The sequence below is a fragment of the Ananas comosus genome, linkage group 16, assembly GCF_001540865.1.
Source record: "Ananas comosus cultivar F153 linkage group 16, ASM154086v1, whole genome shotgun sequence".
Taxonomy (NCBI): domain Eukaryota; kingdom Viridiplantae; phylum Streptophyta; class Magnoliopsida; order Poales; family Bromeliaceae; genus Ananas; species Ananas comosus.
Window position 1 is genome coordinate 8,444,756 of NC_033636.1, and position 22,066 is coordinate 8,466,821.

Below are 22,066 nucleotides of genomic sequence, written 5' to 3' on the forward strand. Positions count from 1 at the left end.
CCTAGGTAGTTGTAAGAGGGAGAGAGAGAGAGAGAGAGAGAGAGAGAGAGAGAGAGAGAGAGAGAGTCTCTTGAGATGCGTATAAGAGGCTAAGGTGATCGAAGTGTGTGTAGAAGAATAAATGAGAAACACCCCCACAAATATGAGAAGGTTGTTGCTTGGACCGGTTCTTTAGACAGGAGAAACACAGAAATAATAATAATAATAATAATGAAAAAGAAGTGGCCGGATATGCATATGTAAAGGATTGTATTTTTTTTTTTTTTTTTTTTTTTTTGCGTATATAAGCCTATAAACATGTAAAATTGCATGGCTGATGGAGAGTTTGTATTTTAGTGTGAGAAGAGAACTAGTGTTCATAAATAATAGTCGTTCATCAAAAAGTTTTAACTTTTTTTTAGTAAGAAATTTATCAGAACGTTGAAACTGAAAAGGATAATCTTATTAATTAGTATTTTAACTCAACACTCATTTTCTAGCTGATGTAGGTGGATAAGCTTTAGCAATAAGATGTTAAGATTTACATGAGGCATTCCAGCCTCATGGTCCCTCATCAATGTCTGAAAATATGTCCCAAAAAAAAGGGACACTAAGCATAATCATAATCCATGATAAATGCAAATAGATTTAATCATCAATCATCAAGAGAGAGAGAGAAACATGGGTCATGCTTCAGATGATATACCACAATGTCAAGATGTTAACTAGTTGGATTGCTGGATGATTTTGTGTATAATAATTTTCTTATAATTCTTAATCAACAAGTATGTGATCTGATCACAAATCCATTATATATAGAACCTGCCAGAAGAAAAAAGAAGGAAAATATAAAACACAGAGTACTAGTTGGATTTGTGTTCTTAAGACAACTTATTGGTATTAATATTAGTTATTAATTACTTATCTGACTTTTCCATAGGCATTGATTAGTGATTTTAAAGGGATTTGCAGGTGGCAACTGTATTTGAGGTCCAACTCTGAGTTCCTTCCATAGACTTGAAAACTACTTGAGTTGACAAAGTGATATAATAATATGATGAACTTAGATACTTCTATGATAATTACTAACATGAAATGGCTCTTTTACTTCCTCTCTCCCAATCTTTTTGTCATTCTGCTCTTAATTCTTGTACAGGGTTGCGTCCCTCGGAACCATGCGTCGACCTCATGCTTTGCTGCTGATTTATAGCGATCGCGATGGTTGGTCGCCGCCACAGCCGTTGAGAAGTTACACTCCATCTCTTTATTCCCTTGTTGCTTCATGAGAACCCTAGAATTTGTCAGCATCTCCCAGATGCAAGGTCTTCTGAAGATTTAAGCAGTGTTTATACTCCACATGCTGATATACTTAACCTTGTGATACATTTTGTGATTAATCTAATGGATCAATGCCTACAGGTTTCCTAAATCCATCTAATACATTCAACACTTCATTATACACGCATTTCATATTGATCATGCACTTGGGAGGGGCTACTAATACTGTTAAGCGGCAGTTCACTAACAAATAGTTGTTGTCCATCTCATACGAAGAGTTAAACTGATTTCAATGTCTTTGCTCACTGTATAAGACCAACCATTTCCTAATCTCCAGAAACAGCAAGTAAATTGCTTACACCTTGCTTACCAAACCGAGAAACTTTTTCAGAGTTATGATCTGCTTGGAACAAACTTTGCTGGTGAGTCCATCTGTGCTACAATTCATACTCAATGTGCTGATCCAAAGTAAGTTTAAGATTCTGTTACCATCCTTAGTCGAAGTCAATTTCGCAGTCCAACGTGATCCTGTCTTACTATAGTGAATCTATAAATACACTCATTGTGACTAATTACTAATGCTATCACATTATGGAGACTAGGTTATCAAACACCATGCACAAGATTTATCAATCTCCAAAATATATTATTCAGCTCATCGGTGTAAATCTGTATTTCATCAATATTTAACAAGGTTCTCTCAAAAAAAAAAAAAATCAATATCTAACAAGGATGTCACAATGAGTGTATTTATAGATTCACTATAGTAAGACAGGATCACGTTGGACTGCGAAATTGACTTCGACTAAGGATGGTAACAGAATCTTAAACTTACTTTGGATCAGCACATTGAGTATGAATTGTAGCACAGATGGACTCACCAGCAAAGTTTGTTCCAAGCAGATCATAACTCTGAAAAAGTTTCTCGGTTTGGTAAGCAAGGTGTAAGCAATTTACTTGCTGTTTCTGGAGATTAGGAAATGGTTGGTCTTATACAGTGAGCAAAGACATTGAAATCAGTNTATTCAGCTCATCGGTGTAAATCTGTATTTCATCAATATTTAACAAGGTTCTCTCAAAAAAAAAAAAAATCAATATCTAACAAGGATGTCACAATAAGAGCAACCAATGTTTGTCCATACTTTAGGTTTACTATTGTCAACTAGAAAATGATTCTAAATTGATAATTAAGGCTTACAACCTTTCTCACCTCGGTGAGGCACTATTTTAATTGTGATTGATTAGTTCAACAATGGGATGTTCTTCTCGAACTTTAATATGTGAATAACAAGTTCTCCCACTGTTTAGTTTTGCGCTTTTAGCCTTTCAGAACAAGTCACATACTTGCCAAGTAGAAGTGGGAATTTTCCTAACCAACAGAATCAAGATTTAAAATGGGCTTCCGAAACCCAAGCTCTGGTTCTGCTTCTCTCTGAAGCTGTTCAATTGATGCAAATTACAAAGTTTGGATCACTTCCCGAATGCTCTACTCAAACAGCACAACTGCGAAAGCACTAACTGACTCCATTACACAAGTTGCATATTCATCAATGATAAGCATTGCAAGTGAATTTAGAAGATTAAGCAAGAACAATTCCTCTTTAATTCAAGCTAAATTTAGCCATCAGAGAAACAAAAGCTACATTTACCAACAAAGAGATCGAATACCATGATTATCATGTTAATCAAAAGATTTTATCTCCTATCACAAACAAACCAAAATTATTTAATATACAGTTAATCAAAGTAGTACACATACAAAATCTAAGAGAGATTTTCAGAGAGAGAGAGAGAGAGAGGGACAGAGATGCTTATCTCTTTAGCTGTTCTTCTCTCTCAAGCCCTCTTCTTGTTCATGTTGTTCACCAACTGCCCCATCTGAAACCTCCAGTACACGAAATAAGCAAGCCCTAGTCCCACCAACACAAATGCCCACACCATCTCCCCTTCCTCCTCCTTCGCCCACACAACCTCCTCTATCCTATACCTCTTTCCGCCATTATTGCCCCCATCATCTCCAATTCCCAAATTACCATTCTCCTCCGCATTCGGCGGTGGCGTCACGAGCACGTAGGCGCGGTTCCCCTCGCGCACCGCCGCACCTCTTGCCACTCCCCCCTCCACCATCGCCTCGTCGTACACCGCCGCCTCCCCCCACCCGTCCCCGCTCTTCAGCCACCGCACCCTCCCTCCCCCCGCAACCACCGCCGATCCGTCGCTCTGCACCGCCACCGCAATCGCCTCCGCCGCGAGCGCCTTCGCCCCCCCGCCGCCGCCGCCGAGCACCTCCCTCGCCGCCCCGTCCTCGGCGTCCACCTTGAACACCCTCCCCGTGCTACCTTGCGCCGCGAGGAGGAACCCGCGGCTGACGTGTGCCGCCCCTCCGAGCGCTCCGGATCCGTAGATCGGGGATTGGGAGAGGACGGAGGGGATCCCCCGCGCGTCGACCTTCCAGACCACGCCACCCCCGGTGACGAAGGCGTCGCCGGTGGCGGGGTCGACGTCGACGGCGCCGGGGACGGCGGAGGGGTCGGGGAGCGGGGCGGCGAAGATGCGGCGGTGGGGGCGCGGGGAGCGGAGGTCGTAGGAGGCGAGGGCGGCGGGGCGGGCGAGGGCGACAAGGAGGCGGCGGCGGGGGGCGTCGACGGCGAGGGCGAGGGCGGGGGAGGAGGGGGGGACGGAGGGGTCGGAGACGAGCTCCTCGACGACGCCGGCGTCGGAGACGGAGGAGACGGAGGGGCGGAGGAGGGAGCCGACGAGGAAGTGCTGGGCTGTGGGGTCCCAGGCGAGGCCGCTGGGCACGTCGCCGGCGATGGCGAAGGTGATGACGTGGCGACCGCGGCCTCCGCCTGCGCCGGCGGAGGGCTCCGGCGAGAGGAGGAAGAGGAGGAGGAGGAGGGAGGCGAAGAGGAGGAAGAGGAGGAGGAGGAGGAGGTAGGGGGAGGGTTTTGGAGGGGAGGAAGAGGACGACATGATCGAAGCGCTCGTGCTTGGGTGGGTCGGTACAGAGAGGTTGGACTTTTGATGCAGAGAGAGAGAGAGAGAGAGAGAGAGAGAGAGAGAGAGGGGGATGAGGATGATGTCTTTAAGATTCGGGAACGAATACTCGCCCTCAATCGGACGGCTAGATAGTTCTTAATATGATTTTTCCCTACAGTGACTTCACGTAACAACTATTAAATTCTTAATCTACTGTACCAGATATAGTTAATTAATACATATTTCTCTCAAAAATATTTATATTATAAAATTTTTAATAAAAAAAATGTGCAAAACTCCCGGAAAAGGTTAATGATTTATAAATATACGCCTAAACTTTTAAATAGAGCAATTAAATTTTATGAACTTTATGAAATAGAATAAGAGTTTTCTATTCATAAGCAAAGTTACTAATTAAAAAGCATTCTCCATTGCATGTCTTGTATACAATTTTTTACTAAAAAAAAAACATATTTGCGCTAGTTAAAAGTTTAGGCGTATATTTATAAATCATTAACCTTTTCCGGGAGTTTTGCACATATTTTTTACTAAAAAAAAAACATATTTGCGCTAGTTATGATGTATGGGAATTGAAAAATATAGTTTATTCTTTTTTTATTTTTGTTACTTTTTCTGTATCACATAATAAACAAAATAGATTTCTTCTTTATATTTAAAGCGTTACAATATTATATCTAATATAAATGATCAAAATAACTATAAAATTTTCTCAAAAAAATAACTATATAATTAGTAATTTTAATTTGAAAAGAAAAACTTATTAAAATATTTGATAAAATTTAAGGAAAAAAAATTTTCTATTTTCCAAAATTAGTAGTTCAGATGCCTTGCAGTAATATTGCTAAAGGTTATTAAGTCTTTGTACAACTTTTATCTTTTTAATCAATTTAAAATATTATTTATGCTCTGCAACCTTGATCTATGCAGGGAGCTATAAGTAATTTTATTTATTTTCCAAAATATTCTCTCTTTATTTTGCGTTAGCAAAGAAGATCAAATTTTAGCACCCAAATCACATTGGTGAAAAGCAACACCCGCCATTTATTAGTACACGCGTTCACATTTAAAACACGCATGAAGTCGAGGTCCCAAGTTCGAATCCTGATTCACATTTTCAGCTAAGTTTATTTCTAAATGAAATAAACGAAGCAAATACCGTAGGGGTGGAACTGGGTCCGAGCCTAAATAAGGCCCGGCTCGATGGGCCATGTTTGGGCCGGGGTTTGGGTGTTAAAAATTTAACTTTGGATTTGGGCCGGACTTCAAAATTTAGGTCTGAAAAAATTTTGGGCCTATTTGGGCATGTCCAATCCCGGCCCGAGCCCGACCTAAAAGCCCGATATATTAATTATTAAAATAAAATATTTAATTATATATATAATATTTATTTATAAAAAGAATAAATTATATAATATATCATATATAGTATATGTGTTATTAATGGTATATACTTATATATATATGAGGATATATTATATATTAACAAAATATTTAGTTCCATATTAGGATATATTAAATAGTATTATTATTTATAATTAATTAATTATACATATCTATGAGTAAATATATGGTACATATTATTATTATTATACAAATAAAATAAAAGTGTTTATGTATTATATGATAAATGTATAAAATGGGCCTTCACAAAGCCGGATGGGTATTTGGCATTAGGCTTGGGCTTGGGCCGGGCCTTAATTTTCAAATAAAATTGGGTAAAAGCTTGACCCGAAGCCCAACATTTTCTTTTGGGCCGGGCTTGGGCATAGTATTACCCGACCCAAGCCCGGCCCNGGATATATTAAATAGTATTATTATTTATAATTAATTAATTATACATATCTATGAGTAAATATATGGTACATATTATTATACAAATAAAAGTATTTATGTATTATATGATAAATGTATAAACTGGGTCTTCACAAAGCCCGATGAGTATTAGGCATTGGGTTTGGGCTTTGCCAGGCCTTAATTTTCCAACAAAATTAGATAAAAGCCCGACCCAAAGCCCAACATTTTCTCTTGGGCCAGGCTTGGGCATAGTATTATTCGACCCAAGCCCGGCCCAGTTTCACCCCTAAAATAGCGTAATACCTATATATATATATATATATATATATATATATATATATATATATATTTTAAAATAATTGCTTTAAGACAAGGTCGAAAACAGATCGGATTTTTTGACATCACCATTTTCGCATTCATATTTTTTTTAATACAAATTTGTATTCAAACACTTGTCTATATAAACTAAAATTAGAGCGAATAATACATATAATTATATAATTAAAAATTTATACTTGCGTTCAAACTTTACACGATTATATTTTATTCAATAAAAATTCTCTCTCTACTATATATATTAATAGTTGAATAACATCAAATTTTTTAGAAAAATTATATTTACATGTATATTTTGTTTATTTTTTTAAATATGAATACAAATACGAATATATACGTTGATCACTAATTTTTTATTTCGATCGGAGTTTATTTATACTATTTTTACCCGTAGTGCCCCAACTATGACATAAGCTTAGTTTGGTATTGAGACTTATCTAACGTTATTAGATAAAGTAGAGTTTAGAAAAAAATATATAAAAATATTCTTGTGCATTTTTCGATGGGCCGTAAAAAATATATCGTAACTGACTCATCGTAATATGCGAAACGCCGTATGAAAAGAAATAGAATATTTTTTCAACGTATATTTTTACTGTACGTAACGCAATCTCTCCGTAATTCCAAACGAAGCCATAGAAGCAGTCAAGCAGATCAACTGTGGTCGAAGGCGGTGACTCGGCGAGTCGGACTCGCCGACTCGCCGACTCGGAAATCCCCATCACCCATGCGCCAAAAATATCTTCCGAAGCCACGCCACGTCACCTGCTATTCGCCCTCCTCGAGCCTCTAGAACCTTCCGATCCGAACCTTCCCGATCCGAACCTTCCCCATCCTTCTTCTCTCTCCCGCCTTAATCCCCTCGGGACGAGATATTTTCGCCTCCTCCTCCTCCTCTTCCTCTATATATACGTCGCAACGCAGGGCGACAATGGCGATAGCGATCGTAGTTGCAGGATACAACGCCACGGATGGGGACGGAGCAGCGCAACGGACGGCCCAGATCGTACTACGCCGTGCTCGGCGTCGCCGCCGACGCCTCCCGCGCGGAGATCCGCGCCGCTTATCGGAGACTCGCCATGGTTGGTGATCCCGAGCTCTCTCTCTCTCTTTCTCTCTCTCTTCCCCTAATTTGGATGATTCAATTTTTGTTTATGTCGTTGATTAGAGGTAAAAGTTGTATGGAAAGCATTTTGAGACAGATTGATTGTTTCTTTCTTTAGCTCTTGATTTCTTTTATTTGAGTTTTTAATGGGTAATTAAGCTAAATTTTTGTCAAATTTTTTGGTTTGATTAGCTAGAAGAAGGTAATTAACCGAGTTTAAACTATTAAATTTGATTAATTTGTCAATCGATTAGGTAAAACCCCTGATGTATTTTCGCTAAAATCACTTAAACTCCAAAAAATTCAAAAGTTGAGGGGATCTCAATGCTTTTTTTTTTTTTAATTTTACCTTAATCATAGTATGGAGGGTTACAGTTTATGGAAACATAGTAGCTTATTAATCCGAGGGGATTAGTTTAATTAAAGTTGATCGGCATTAATTGTTGATTAATGGGTAATTATAAGCAGAGATGGCACCCGGATAGGAATGGGAGGGAGCCGTTCATGGTGGATGAGGCGAAGAGGAGGTTTCAGCTTATACAAGAGGCTTACCAAGGTAATTAACAATTAACTACTTGGGGGGGAATTAACATTTTTTTTTTGGTATTATTTAAGTCATTTTCATCCATTAGTTGGAGAGTTTATTGAATGTAAACAGTGATTTCCCTAAATTTAACTTTTAGTGGCGGATTGTGTTAGCTGTTAACAGCAAATACCAAGTAAAGGCGGTAATTTTAAAAAATTTCTATTGAATTTTAAGAGAATAATTCAAATCACGATGATTGAATGTTGAGGGGAATTGTCATATAATATTTTGTTTTGTTTTGCACTGTGGCAGTGTTATCGGATCAGAAGAGGAGGGCATTGTATGACGCAGGCTTATATGATCCGGTTCAAGACGAGGAGGAGGAGGTTGAGGTAAGAAATCTTGTGCATTTTAACCGAGTTTGAATCTGCGGCTTACACATACCTGTTTTTGTAGGAAAGAGCAATTAGGTACCGTTAATGCACTTAAATTGATGTTCGGTCGAGGCTGGTTGGTTGGTCGTAGTGGAATTTGACCTTCTACTTTCGTGCTTGTTCCTTTGCAGGGATTTCACGACTTCATGCAGGAAATGCTGTCGCTCATGGCTACCGTGAGGAGAGAGGTAAATTTCGAATACTTCAAACCTGTTCCTGTCATCGTATGGGACCACATGATGTTAACTAGAGGGGCTTCTATAGGGATTATTATTCAAATCAAATCATTATAGTTGTAATGCTGTTGTTTCTCACACTTAATATTGTCTTTTACATTGTTGCATGTAGTTTTCAGATTTTAGATGACTTGAAGTTTAAACGTATAATGCGATAAATAACCACCAAATAACATAGGAATGATGTGCCTTTATTGTGTATCTTACATACAGGCTTCAACTTGGATTGATAAGTTAATATAAACCATCTTTTCTACCTACTCCTTTGTTTTGAACTCTTTTTCGAGTGCAGTAACCATTGCAAAAGCTGATGTTTACGACCACCACTGGGTAGCGAGTTAGATGATATCACGATACCCTTGTTCCTGAGGCGTGGCTTCCCGGTGTGCATCCTGCCTTGAGCAGGAAGTGGTGAGTGCATTCTCCACAAGCATGTTCAACAATGAATTCACGTTTTAAACATGCAAAGAGATGATCGAGATGAGAGGACTTTCCTCAAAAAAAATTGAGGCAGAAGGTTTTTTTGAGGCAGAAGGAAAGTGCCGACATGGTTTAGCGATTTAGACTTAGACTAAGCACTGCACCCATACTGTAGGTGTTCGGTGGCTGCATTGCTCGTGGTTTTTGAGGAAGCTTAAAAAGTGGACCTTGCTCAAATAGATGAGAGGTGCAGCCCGCAAGTGGGCTGCTCTTCTGGGCCAAATAAGCCCATTGTTGGATATTGCTTGTGACTCGCTAAAACATTGCGTGCTTGCATGACTATCGAATAACCCAACTTACATTTTCAACTCATTTATTGGTGGCAAAAATGTTTAGAACTTTTATTCAGTCAATCTGATATATAATATATGCTCTTTCAGAACTATCTTGTATAAACTCGTTCTATTTATTTATCTTAAATAATTTAAATTGCATTTTAATCTGGAGTGCAAATTGAACATTAATTAGATGGTCAAAGGTGATTTGAAAATGGGAGCCTTAACCCAATTTTGTGTTTGTTCCTGCCCTGAAAGTTCTTCTACCTTACTTTCCCCACATAACAAAACAACTGAAGATGAGACGAGAAATTTCTGTATAATATATCTCTGAACTATGCAAAAATTAGTAGGCATGAAAGCAGTCGAAGACTCCTAGGATATGGGTAGAGTTGTTGTTATTCATCAAGTTACATATTGCTGAAGGAAATTTTTAAAGTTTAGAAAAAAGATAAGGCCCCTGTTAACCAGAGCTTGGATTTGGATCCTAACCGAGCACATTATTTTCAAGCATGGACTATTTTGGATGTTACGTGATCTTTTTGAAGGATGTAGAGACAAATGCATGCCTTTTCCATTTTGATTCTTTTTTACAGTTTTCCTTTGAATTTCTTTTACAAGCTCTAGATTACTCCTACCCCGCATTGTAAGAAACTCGTCCGCTAGATAGTTTTGTAGGGATGCTCAGCATTTTTGGTGCCGTAGAGATGAACGCCATTTAAGGCTGAAGGAAATGGATTTTTTTTTTTTGGTTTCATTGCGCCTCTTTTTTTTGTAATTACTATAGTTGTGATATTACTGGTATTATCTAGAGGGCCTAAATTTTGCTTTGTCATTGTTTGACGCGCTTTATAGGAGACCCAGTGCAGCATTGAAGATCTCCAGCGGATGTTGGATGAAATGGCCCAGAGTTTCGCCCCAACTCAACCTCCTACCTATTGCTTCGGCGGCAAAGGGGCTTCTACAAACCCCAAGAGACCTGCCACCTATTGCTTTGGCGGCAGAGGGGCTTCTACAATCCCCAAGAGACCTGCTACCTATTGCTTCGACGGCAGAGGAGCTTCTACAAACCCGAAGAGGCACTGCGACAGAAATGATGCAACGACCAGGTGGTGGTCGAGTTCGCATGTGTCTGGGGTTGATATGTTCGGGCACGCTTCGTTTTGCTAAGATTTCTGCACTAGAAGGCAGGAGGATGAGAATTTCATTCTCAAGTGTCGCGAAGTACGTCGGACCCTGCATGTAAATGAAAACTGTTGATTGCACTTGCCTCTGTAAACTTGCTGTTCTTGTACTGATTGTGTGGATGTTTGAATTGCGGGTAGTGCATCCAGCTTTGCTGAAAAGAGCATGTTGAGACACTGGAAAATAAGATTGATCTGTTAGTAATCTATAACTCAAGTTTTCTGCTGTTTTCTATTTAGAACATCTCTTATGTGCGAATTCACTGTGTTAAAGTTGGTTAATGAAGTGCTATTTGAGCAGCGCAGACGCGGGTATGCCTCGCTGATTAATCAGTAACGAAGATAGTTTAGATTCAAAATTTGGATCCATATCCGTATCTGATGAAAGGATCGAATCCTGGTGTGGACCAGATTCGGTTCATTTCGTCAAATTTTTCGACCTTTGGTACTGTAATGAGAGAGGTTTGCATTTTTGCTGAGTGATTTGTGGTCTTATCTTGCACTTGCTATTGGTATTAGGTATAGCAGTACTGTTATTTATTGTAAATGGCTCTTACTGAAAATAAAAACAGAAGCCAAGCCAAATAGAAACGTTGCAGGAGCTCATTTAAAGTCCACCACCTGCTTATTTTTATTGGTTAGGGTAGGTGAATTATGAGCAGTAGTTGGGTTAGTGTAAAGTGAGAGCAGGTGTGGTGGTCTTCTATACTATACAAGAGTTAATAGCATGTATGTAGTAATCAATCATATTGTAATCATTCAAACAAAGTAAATGTACAATTTTACCAAATATTCTTATAAGGTAACACAAATCAACCATAGGGCAAAAGCTACAGCACATGGAAACTAGAAAAAAAAGAGAAAAAAAAAAAAAAAAAAAAACCCTGCGATATTTCCCCAAATAAATCCAACATGCATCTTATCAAAGTAAAAACATAACTGCTAACACGATCGGTAAAGCCACAGAGAATGCACCATGCACATGAATCCTCGAAGGAGCCACCGCCGAGGACAGAGGCGGCGGCGGGAACTTGTAGTAGAACGGATACCACGGCAGGATCGGGTTCGGGGGCGGAGGAGCTGCAATGTAAGTGTAGAAAGTAGGAGGAGAAGGTACATAGCCTGATGTTGACGGCGACGACGGTGGAGGATAATAATAGTAATAACCATTATCCCCCGCTCCCGGGCGCGGAGGAGAGTAAGAGTAACTGTAAACAACCTGCGGCGGTGGCGGCGGTGGCGATTGGTAAGTTACGGTGGATGCGGGCGGCGGTAGACACGGGTACGGGCATTCAGGAGGCGAATAAGCTGCGGATACCGGAGGAGAGTGTGCATAGAAGAATAGAAGAAGAACAAAGGATATGAGTTTGAATGTGAGGAATTGGTGCAAGTACTGGAGAGCCATGTTTGTATAAGTTGCTCTAGAGATGTATTGGAATAGCATGTATAAAAAGGAGCAAATGTATATATGCACAACACTTTGTGCACATCTACATACTCATCTATATACTATTCAAGTGATCACATTAGTATTTTTTTTGTCACTCCATAACATTTTCTATAAAATATAATATTGTAGAGAAAAATAATATTAACAAAACTATTTATATTTCGAAGGTCAAAAAGACTATATTTATTGAATCTGATTAAATTTTGTTAGTAGGTAGTGCTTATTTTAACTTGTACATATCCTAGCCATGAAAACATGAAAACTTTGCTTTTTTTAATCCACTAAACAACTTTATCAACCACTAAATAGTTCTTCTTTTGGGTAAAGATGTATAAAACTAACCTAACCTAGAGACCATTTTAATTCGACTACTTAATCTAACCTTTCAATTTGTTTGATTTAAATAATTTGATCGTTCTTTCAATATAAAATTTAAAATAGTTACTTATTTTAATTGATTTATAATCACATAAATTGTATAAAATATATTAACTAAATCTGTAAAGGTAAATGATCCGTTCAAAGTTTGAAGTTAAAGGTCACTAATTTACTCAAATCAAATAAAAAGTTAGGTAGTAAAATCAAAATTTTTAAAGGCTAGATAATACGATCCAAAAGGGTGATAGTTGAGGTGAATTTAATACATTTTTACTTTTTTTTTGTCTTGACCAAATAAGCTCAAAGCAGTAATTTATATAAACCATAATCTTTGATTAGGTGAAGAGGGTAGTAATTAACACAGGACATTACACTAAATAAAATCACTAGTTAATTAAACCAACCATAATTTTTTATTAGTTGCATGAGTTGTAATAAAATAAATAGATGCACGATTATTAGAGTAATTAATCTATTAGTAGACCCTTGATCGAAACTAAACTCTACTTTTAATTAGTAACAACTTGTAGGGCTTACTATTTTAATGAGTTGGTATTAATAATAAGGACCTTTATAAGCATCACTAACTAATTTTTATTAATTAATATATATTACATTAATCGCATGCAAATTATACGTAAAAGTTAAGCGTTCATTATACGGAAAGGATCATACAAAAAAAATTTAATTATACCGCCGACACCGTTGGATAATAAGGCATGTAATATTTCATTCAATGATTAGTTGATTTTTGTGTTAATTAATGACAACAATTAAGTAAAGAGTAGTTCAATAGTTTAAAATTCAAAATTTATTGAGCCTAAGTACATAACTTGATAATCACATTAAGTTTTTATGCGAGTAATTAGAAAAAATGGCAATAAAAATATGAGTAGGAAAGGATTTTTTGACGAGAAACAAATACAAGAGTGAACCTTGTTATATCTCAGAAAACTACATTTCTATTATCACAAGATTTTATGGCACAAAAGCAAAAACTTTAATTCGAAATTTCTACATATTTGGTATGTAATTCTCTTAACACAGCTCTACTCAAATAACATGTATGCACGTAACAAAATATTGCACTCTACAGCAGGACCAAAATGACATTTCAATACAATGCCTAGCTAGTATTCACTTTATCCCATAAATAATCCCAAATTATGCAAAATTTTTAAAGTAACATGGTATAAAATGATTTTGCTCCATATACACAATTATACACAATTATATTGCTTCATCAAGGGAAATGTTGGGTTGGTCCTCAACATGGAGCAGGTGGTATCTTCCTAATTGAGAAAAATGAAGAGAAATAAAATGGTTGAGTAGTTATATAAGAGAGTAGTTATATTTCTCTTATCTCAATTAGCATACTAATACTATATATGTGCTGTGTCATTTTTGTCAATATCCACTATCTTGGACTTAAAAATTTTAAAAAAAAAGATAAATTTTTTTTTTTCTTTGGTACCAAACTAAGTGACATTATTGGCATTATCTAAACAAGGGCAAAGATTAGGTATTTAGATTCCATAATACATAATAACTTTGAATCAATATTGATAAAAAAGTTGATAGTTTGATGATAATATATTATGAAAGAATAAATAGTATAATATAACAAATGAAAAGAATTCGAAAGTATGGTAAACTATAATTAAGCCCACATTCCTCATCATTTTGATCATCATCTTTATTGCTTAATTGCAAAATTAACCCTTAATAATTTTCAAAATTGCAGAAATAATCCTTAATTATAAGCTTCAAAATACATGCCATCAAATTTGATTGGGAATTTGAATATATACCCCTACAAATATATGAAATTACATCAATACGTCCACAAAATTGGTGTTTGTTTATGCATTCGCAGCACGCGCTAACGTTTCAATAATATTTATGGAAGAAACAAACATATATATGCAATACATTTTTATTTGTGTAATTTTTGTAGGACATTTGTGCAGTATGTATTATAAATACCAACTTTGTAGGATTATTTTGTAATGTTATATAATTGAGGGGTAAATATACAGGAAATCAATCAAATCTTATAAGCTCTTATTTATCTCTAGATCTTGACTTCTCCAAAAACTCTTTTACTCTGAGAAATAAGCAAAGAAAAAAAAGATAATCTCAAGGTCCGAGAGCAGGACCGTCAAAAATTTTGCCTATGTACTGTGTAATATACAGTATAAAGCTATAGTAGAAAAGGCTGTTGTAGAAAAAAGCACTTCTGCAGAAACTCTAGATAGCTAATCTTTTGCAGTATGTCAGTCAGCCATCATGAGTTAATAATTTACAGATCCCAACAACTTCCTGTGATTAAATTCAAAAGAAATAACTTGACTTGAACTCTATATAATATGCTTGGGTCAAAAGAAAAATTTTTGATTGACTAAACCATAACCATTCAATATAAGTGTCCAAAGTTGTGGATTAATCCCATGACCCAAAAAGCAGGTCTTGACCTGGAAATTCTAAAGCTCTTAATGAATGAATTATTCCCTGCACCAGGTGCACCACCATTTGCCTGAGCAATTTCAATTTCTTTTTTCCTTGCATTATTCTCAATTTAACCATCCAAACGAATATTTTATTATTTAACTCACTGAACGATCGATGACTATATGCATGAATCAATTATAATCTTACACTTATATCATATTTGTAGTACTTTAATTTCAACCATCCAAAATTTAAATAAATAAGAAAAGTCTATAGGTTGTAGTGCGACACACAACGAAATTATCTGCAATTCTATTCATATCGTATTTTCAAATAATTTATAGTGAACAAAAAGTTATGAGTCTGAATCACATCAAAATAACAAAATTGAAATACGTACAAAATGAGAATGAAGAGCAGATTACTGGACGGTGCAGCAACGAAGACATGGTGTAGGATAATCTGATTAGCTTCTTCAAATCTCAGCTCAGTCTGAGTCCTTCTTTGACTGATTCAATCAATCTAGACATTAATAACAACAAGGTCAATTCCCTTAGCAATCAGTTACTTACTTACTTTACCTGTAGCTGCTATAAACATACTCTTTATTTCCAAACACAAACCTTTGAATCAGAATAAGATCAAAGAGAGGGAGGGAAAAAAAAAAGAAGAGAAAATATGATCACTTGGTATGAGAGCATCATGTCCTACTGGCGCCGGCGAGCCTACGAGAGGATCGGGACGTCGGAGCCGTCCGATCCGAGCAGAACAAGTCGTGTCACGCGACCGATCCGCCTCCGACGGCTGCAGCGTCATCGGCGACGGACGAGAACGCCTTTCGCAAGGCTCCAGCTCAAGGCCTTGTCGCCTCTCCGACTGCTGGCGCGGTTGAGGGACGTCTACGTGGACGCGATGCTGGGGATGGCGAGGGACGACCGCGGCGGCGGGAACGTCGTGTCGTCGCACCAGGTGACGACGACGACGCCGCAGGGGGTCTGGGTCGGGCGGGTCCCCAGCGCCCGCCGACGGTCGGCGAGCGCGCGATCGAGCGAATTCGAGAGGAGAATGATGGTGCTGCATTTGTGCAACTCCCTTGGAGCCAATCCTGAGCTGCTGCATAGTTAGTGAACTGGTGTTAAGATAGATAGAGAGAGAGATTTGCTGCTTCTAAGAAATCTTGTGAATTATGAGAAATTTATCACTTTGGATTCGATGTTGCATTTCTAATTAATTTCGGTGTTTTAAAGAACAATCAACACTTTTATTGCTCAATATATATACATAGTTCTTCTGAGATTTACCGAAACAATATGTCATATGCAGTGGAAAAGCTTGGTAACAAAATAATTCTATGATGATTCACATTTCCAGCTAAATTTATTTCTAAATAAAATAAACGAAGCGGATAGCGTACTATTTATCTCTTAAAAAAAAAAAAACAATTCTATGTTTACAGTTTTGTTTATGCTTTTGTCTTAACTCATTTTCGTGACAAAAATTTAATACATATATATATTTGTAGAGTTCAGCTATTAAATTAATATCGATAGTACCGAATTTTTAATACTATCGAATTTTTTACCGTTAAATCTATCATTTGATCATTTTTATCCGTTAGCTTATACTATTCAACCAACTACCCACTCAATTCTAAAAAATTTACTATCATCTTAATCAGGGACCATTATCATCCTAACTGTATATTTTTTTATCTAACGACCGAAAATTCTATAATAATATATATAATAATGAAGAAAAAAAGTAAACTGTATGCTTTATTCATTAGGTGAAAATGAATTTAAAATAAAATAATTAGAAATTAGAAATAAAATTTGTTTACTATTGGGATGTGAGTGTAAGGAGGAACAAAAAATTACATATTTTACGGTTTACCCCTAAATAAAATTATGAACAACTTTTTGACCACCGCAGGGTGTAAAATAATAAGAAAAAATTTCAAATACTACCCATATAGTTTCGTACTTTCTCATTTTATTATTCTATAGTTTAAAATGTATCACTTTCGTACCCTTGTGGTTTTATTTTTCTTATTTTGTTATCCTTTCCACTAATTTTTTTCGTTAAATCAGTGACAAAGGTAAAATTAAAGGATACTAAAGTAAATATTTGATAAACTACAGATGAGTATATGAAATTTTTTGTATATAATTTAGGAAAAACTTCAAAAAACTCCATATGGTTTCACACTTTTTTATTTTAATACCATGTGGTTTAAAGTGTATCAAATTAGTACCTGTGGTTTCTCACTTTATCACTTTAGTACCCTGTGGTTTAAAGTGTATCAAGTTAGTACCCTGTGTGCTGTGGTTTTGCACTTTATCACTTTAGTACCCTATGGTTTCACACTTTATCACTTTAGTACCCCTATAGTTTAAAAAATCACATGGTGCTAACTTGATACAAAATTAAAACCACAGGGTACTACAGTGATAAAGTGCAAAACCACAGAGTACTAACTTGATACATTTTAAACCACATGGTACTAAAGTGATAAAGTGAGAAACCACAAGATACTAATTTGATACATTTAAACCACAGGATACTAAAATGAAAAAAATTGAAACCACAAGGGTGGTTTTTGAAGTTTTCCCTATAATTTAACGAAAAGGTACTAAGAGAGCTGATGAAAAGAGAAAAATTAAACTACAGGGTATTAAATTAATACACTTTAAATCATAAAGTACTAAAGTGAGAATGTGCGAAACTACAAGGGTTGTATTTGAAGTTTACCCAAATAATAAGCCACGAAAAGTTTCGAACTTCGTCGTCTCCGATGGGGCGAATCATAAACGCACGCACAAAACCCTAATCTCCATCCAAACCCTAATCCATGGTTCATACAAACACCTCTCTCTCTCTCTCTCTCTCTCTCTCTCTCTCTTGTTGTCTCTCCCAAAATTTCTAGGGTTTTCGCTTACCTTTGGGATTCGCTTTGTCGCAGGATGATCCCGCGGAGGAGCTCGAGCCGCTCTTCGACTACACCCGCGTCCAACCCTCCGAGTTCTTCTACTTCGACGGTTCGTTTCGCGCATCCTCTTTGGGATCCCCATGGTTTTTCGTTCGATCGATCGGTTTTGCGTGGTTTTCTGATCGGTTTTTTAGGCTTTTGGATCGGCAGATAAGGATTTGGAAACGTCGCCGATCTTCGCGCATTGTAAAAGGAAGAAGGTTTCGAATGATGGGGTGAGTAGTTGTCGAATTAGGATTTTTACTGGGTTTTGTTGTGAAAACCTATTATTATTAGTTTTAATGAGGTAAATTGTGGGTGGAATTGGATTGGAAGGAAAAGGAGAAGGTACGTTGTGAAGATGTGGTTGTGTTAAAAGAAGATGATGGTGTTAAGAAGGGGAACGAAGAGGAGAATTGGTTGCCTCCGCCGCCTCCGAAGCCCCCTGGTTCGGGATTGGATTTGGAAAAGGATGAGACTCTGCAGGAGTTGAGGTACTTCAATTCATTCTTTAATTATTAGCAAAAGCAAAAAAAAAAGAAAAACAAATCTTTCCAGGATTATTTACTATTTCATGATTAGAGCTTCATTAGTTAAGCTTCAGAATTTTATAAAGCGTAGTCGTTTCTTTATTTTCTTTGTGTTTTATTGCTTATGAGTTGAGAGAATCATGTTTCCTGATCAATGGTATTCGTGTCTTAGTTTTTTTATGTTTAACAGTAGCTACAATGTATTGCCTTTTCAATTGCTGCGGCCCAAAGAGGCATCAAAGAACCCATCCTAGCTCCAAATGCTGTAGGTCGATTGTGCACAGGACTGTAGATGTACCGCAATGGAAGTCGTGCGGATTCAGAAGCATCACGAAATCCTTATATGAAAGGACCGGCTTAGCTTTTAGGCATCGAGTTCTTGTATTATGATAGCAGGCCAAGAACAAACTGAAAGTGCATAGCATAAGAAATTCTCTGGGCTATTTTGATGGCTGGTTTTCATCTATCATTTTTCTCGATTGATAAGTCAAAGGGAAATCAAGGGCTATATAGGTGGCAGGTCGTAGGGGTTGGCGACTCTTCAACATGGTATATGGTGGCCATTAGGCAACTGAATTCTTTAAAATGTTCTCTGTCACATGATATCTCGAGTTCAATGGGCTAGCAATTCTAGTGTTGACCAGATTATATGCATGGGTATCGTCACATGCTTATGTGATTTTAGTTTATTGAGCCTCTTTTTTTTCCTCATCTAGGCGCACTACATTTGTACCTTGAGATACCTTTGACTGAGGAAGCACCTAGAGGTGGGATGTAACCAAACAAGGCCTAAATATTTGGTTACTCTGCATCATATCACGCCTCTTCATTCTCAATTTCATTTGCTCATCATTTTTTTCGTCATCTTTATGATTCCGCAGTATCTTTTTGTACCTTGTGAATCTTTTCATGATCTTTTGCCCTTTTTTTACATTTACTAGCTATTTACCTGTTTGCTGATATTAGCACAAGAGTATCTTCAAATAGTTCGGCCAACGTTTTTGAGATGTTACTTATTGCTTTTGATACATTTTTTATCAAATTTTTTTTTTGGTATTAGCCAAATACTTATCTTGCTGTTGGGATTTGACTAATATTTTAAGAACGTATCAGTATCATATTAGATATTCTATATATACATGAGACATGATTATGAAGGATGCAAAACTTATTAAAGGAATCATAAAGTTTTGGATAATTAATTGCCTACTTGGAAGGAATTTCATATCCATTTGTTGTGATGATTGACCACTTTGTTTTCAACTTGTAGGTTAAAGAAGCAGGAATTGGCTTCATTAGCTCGCTCAGCACAAGATGTATTAAAAGATTTGGTGGAAAATGCCGAAAGAGAGCTCAAAAGTTCCAGGGTACCTGCTGAGGAAGTCATTTTAGACTCACCAGAAAAACCACAAGCTGAGAGACAAAAAATTGTTATATCCATTCAGGGCAAAGACGAGCAGAAGCAGTTCCGTGTGTATTCGGTATTACTTCTAAAACAGATCATATATGTTTGATGCAATTCTATTTTATAGTACATACATGAGGACTGGTTAATGTTTTTCATCAATACAGTTTGCATAGTATGAAGCTGACATGAATCTTGAAATAAGCTTGCTAATTACCTGGATTCAAAATTGATCTTTCTATTTTTTTCATGCTTTGAAAATATAGTCAACAAAGGTAGGCACTACAATTATAAAGTTGAGGAGCAACACCTGAATATTAAGCATTATTTAGTTGACTTAAGCTACTTATTAGTGCCATCTTGTCACCCTTTCTACAATTTCACTCTTTCTGTACCATAGGTACTGGTGACCATTTTTGCTCTTTTTGGCTCTTTTGTAATGTAACTTCTATATTGGAATCTATCCCAACATTAAACTACTATCTTATGTCGTCTATCTTGGAATATTTTGTGTTTATTGTTGCTCAGAACATAGTTGCATGCCATATATTATCGTACCTATAGTAGTCTAAAAGTTCCTATTATCTTCCAGTTTACACGTCTCAATTTGTTCTTCGGATCATTTTGTGGCTTGATATTTTCGGTGCTATTTCACTTTGGCCATCTTTACTTTCCGGCTGATGATGAATGTTGCAAACTTAAACATTGCTTCTATGTAGCTAATTTCAAGCTGAAACTAATGTTTACCTTCAGGTATTATACGCAGAGAGATTGAGATTGTAAAATAGAAAATCGAAATTGAAAAGTAGCAAATCTCGAAATTGGTTTTCTGTTGGCTTTCTACATTTTGTGATTTCTGCTTATGTAGCTTTCAGAACTACAGACCAAGAATCTTTTAGTGAAAGTGTGTCTTTTTTTCCCGCAACCTGTTTGTTGCCTTAGCTTTTTTGTTTAGTGCTACTGGGGCTAAAATGTGTCGGAAGAATTCTGCTTTGTGCCCTAATTTGCTTTTGGGGTTCATCAGCTCATTAGAAGCTCTCGACTGTTTTAATTTTTCGGTCAGCACTATGAAGTATCGCCTTGCGAACTTTTATAACTTGCGTGATCTTTGTTTCCTGTAGGATGACAAGTTCGAGAAGCTCTTCAAACTGTATGCCAAGAAGACAGAACTCAAGCCGGAAGATTTGACATTCTGCTTCGACGGGGATAAAGTTAGCCCAACTACAACACCTACTGAACTTGGATTGGAGGATGGTGATATGATTGAGGTTCATGTGAAACCACACTAAATATGCCAAAAGGAAGGGTTAATTTCTCGTTTTTTGCGATTTTTGCAAGCAAGCTAACATGTTTAGGCTGGTTCATCAAAATTTTGTGCATTAATTATAACTTTTCCCCTCTGTTTCTTTCAACCGTTTTTTTTTTTTTTTTTTTTTTTTTTTTTTTTTTTTGATTGGGTGGATGTGTATATACATGGACAACAAACTATACAATATTGAAAAGTAGGTGTTTACAGAAAGTGCTGCTAAAGTTTTGGCGTCCAGAAACTGATAATATATTTATATATTTTTTCTTTCAATAGTATGCGCAGAATTGCAATGTAAATCAATAGTAAGTCATTTTTTATGCAGTGCAAGTCATTTGTTTACTACGAAAATAAAAATGTAGTAATAACATACTTTTATGTTAGTTTCAAATTTTGTTTTGTGATCAAAAGCAGTCGATTATTTTAGAATTTGCAATGCGGAAAGAAAAGAAAATTATATCTAGTGGAATATTATCCACTGGCACGGGTTGGTATTTTACATGTAATAAACCACCTAGCTCACGTACGGGCCGCCCGGTCCAACACAGGTTCCGGCCGGGCTGCAGCGCGGCACCGGTAATGTAGTATCCGTGCCGGCCTGGCCCGGACTTTCGGATCGTGGTGGGCCTGACTCTTTGGGCCCGGAAGGCCCGGCAGGCCCGGCCTGAAACCGACATGGGCCGTGCCAGACCGATGTAGGCCCGCGGAACGACCCGCGTGCCAGCCGGGAGAGGACGGCCCGGACTCCCAAGGCCAAGGCAACTTCCCTTCCCCAGGAGGCAGACCTTGGGAAGAATAGTTTTTGGTCCAATTTTGCTCCATTGGACCAAATATCCAGCTTCTTTTAAAAAATTAATAATAATAATTTATAAATTTGTTCTGTTATAATTATTTTTATAAATTTTAAAATTTTTAATAAAAATATCAATTTAAATAGAAATAGTTTATATT

General features: G+C 37.1%; 5 protein-coding genes across 11 annotated transcripts in view; 3 read left to right on the forward strand and 2 right to left on the reverse strand.

Moving 5' to 3' along the window:
- The window catches only part of LOC109722183, a 24,629-nt gene extending 20,342 nt beyond the window's left edge, over window positions 1-4,287 (reverse strand). The window contains exons 1-3 of one of the 4 annotated variants that reach the window (XR_002219401.1): window positions 4,190-4,287; window positions 3,037-4,156; window positions 32-66 (exon numbers count right to left, since the gene is read on the reverse strand). Coding sequence is in view for 2 of the 4 variants with exons in the window: in XM_020250104.1 (XP_020105693.1) it covers window positions 3,094-4,156; window positions 4,190-4,230 (1,104 nt within the window). In the remaining 2 variants the exon portion in view is untranslated. The other 3 variants (XR_002219402.1, XM_020250104.1, XM_020250105.1) reach the window with 3 other exon arrangements.
- On the forward strand, window positions 7,207-10,866 carry LOC109722643 (chaperone protein DnaJ-like). 2 transcript variants are annotated; one of them, XR_002219512.1, is made up of 6 exons: window positions 7,207-7,469; window positions 7,961-8,048; window positions 8,331-8,410; window positions 8,584-8,640; window positions 8,981-9,099; window positions 10,299-10,436. XR_002219512.1 is itself a non-coding variant. In XM_020250752.1 (5 exons), the coding sequence occupies exons 1-5, from the start codon at window positions 7,359-7,361 to the stop codon at window positions 10,611-10,613; spliced, it is 651 nt and encodes a 216-aa protein (XP_020106341.1). In that variant the 5' UTR covers window positions 7,210-7,358; the 3' UTR covers window positions 10,614-10,866. The 2 variants fall into 2 exon arrangements, 1 of the variants encoding a protein (XP_020106341.1); XM_020250752.1 differs by lacking the exon at window positions 8,981-9,099 and having other exon boundaries at window positions 7,210-7,469; window positions 10,299-10,866.
- LOC109722107 (extensin-2-like) lies at window positions 11,550-12,032 on the reverse strand. The gene has a single exon (XM_020249992.1). The coding sequence runs from the start codon at window positions 12,030-12,032 to the stop codon at window positions 11,550-11,552; it is 483 nt and encodes a 160-aa protein (XP_020105581.1).
- On the forward strand, window positions 15,536-16,170 carry LOC109722539. The gene has a single exon (XM_020250630.1). The coding sequence runs from the start codon at window positions 15,585-15,587 to the stop codon at window positions 16,029-16,031; it is 447 nt and encodes a 148-aa protein (XP_020106219.1). The 5' UTR covers window positions 15,536-15,584; the 3' UTR covers window positions 16,032-16,170.
- Window positions 17,665-21,221, forward strand: LOC109721901 (NFATC2-interacting protein). 3 transcript variants are annotated; one of them, XM_020249712.1, is made up of 6 exons: window positions 17,665-17,760; window positions 17,869-17,944; window positions 18,030-18,110; window positions 18,211-18,368; window positions 19,675-19,885; window positions 20,931-21,221. In XM_020249712.1, the coding sequence occupies exons 2-6, from the start codon at window positions 17,870-17,872 to the stop codon at window positions 21,096-21,098; spliced, it is 693 nt and encodes a 230-aa protein (XP_020105301.1). In that variant the 5' UTR covers window positions 17,665-17,760; window position 17,869; the 3' UTR covers window positions 21,099-21,221. The 3 variants fall into 3 exon arrangements, with proteins under 3 accessions (XP_020105301.1, XP_020105303.1, XP_020105302.1); XM_020249714.1 differs by having other exon boundaries at window positions 18,046-18,110; XM_020249713.1 differs by lacking the exon at window positions 17,665-17,760 and having other exon boundaries at window positions 17,767-17,944.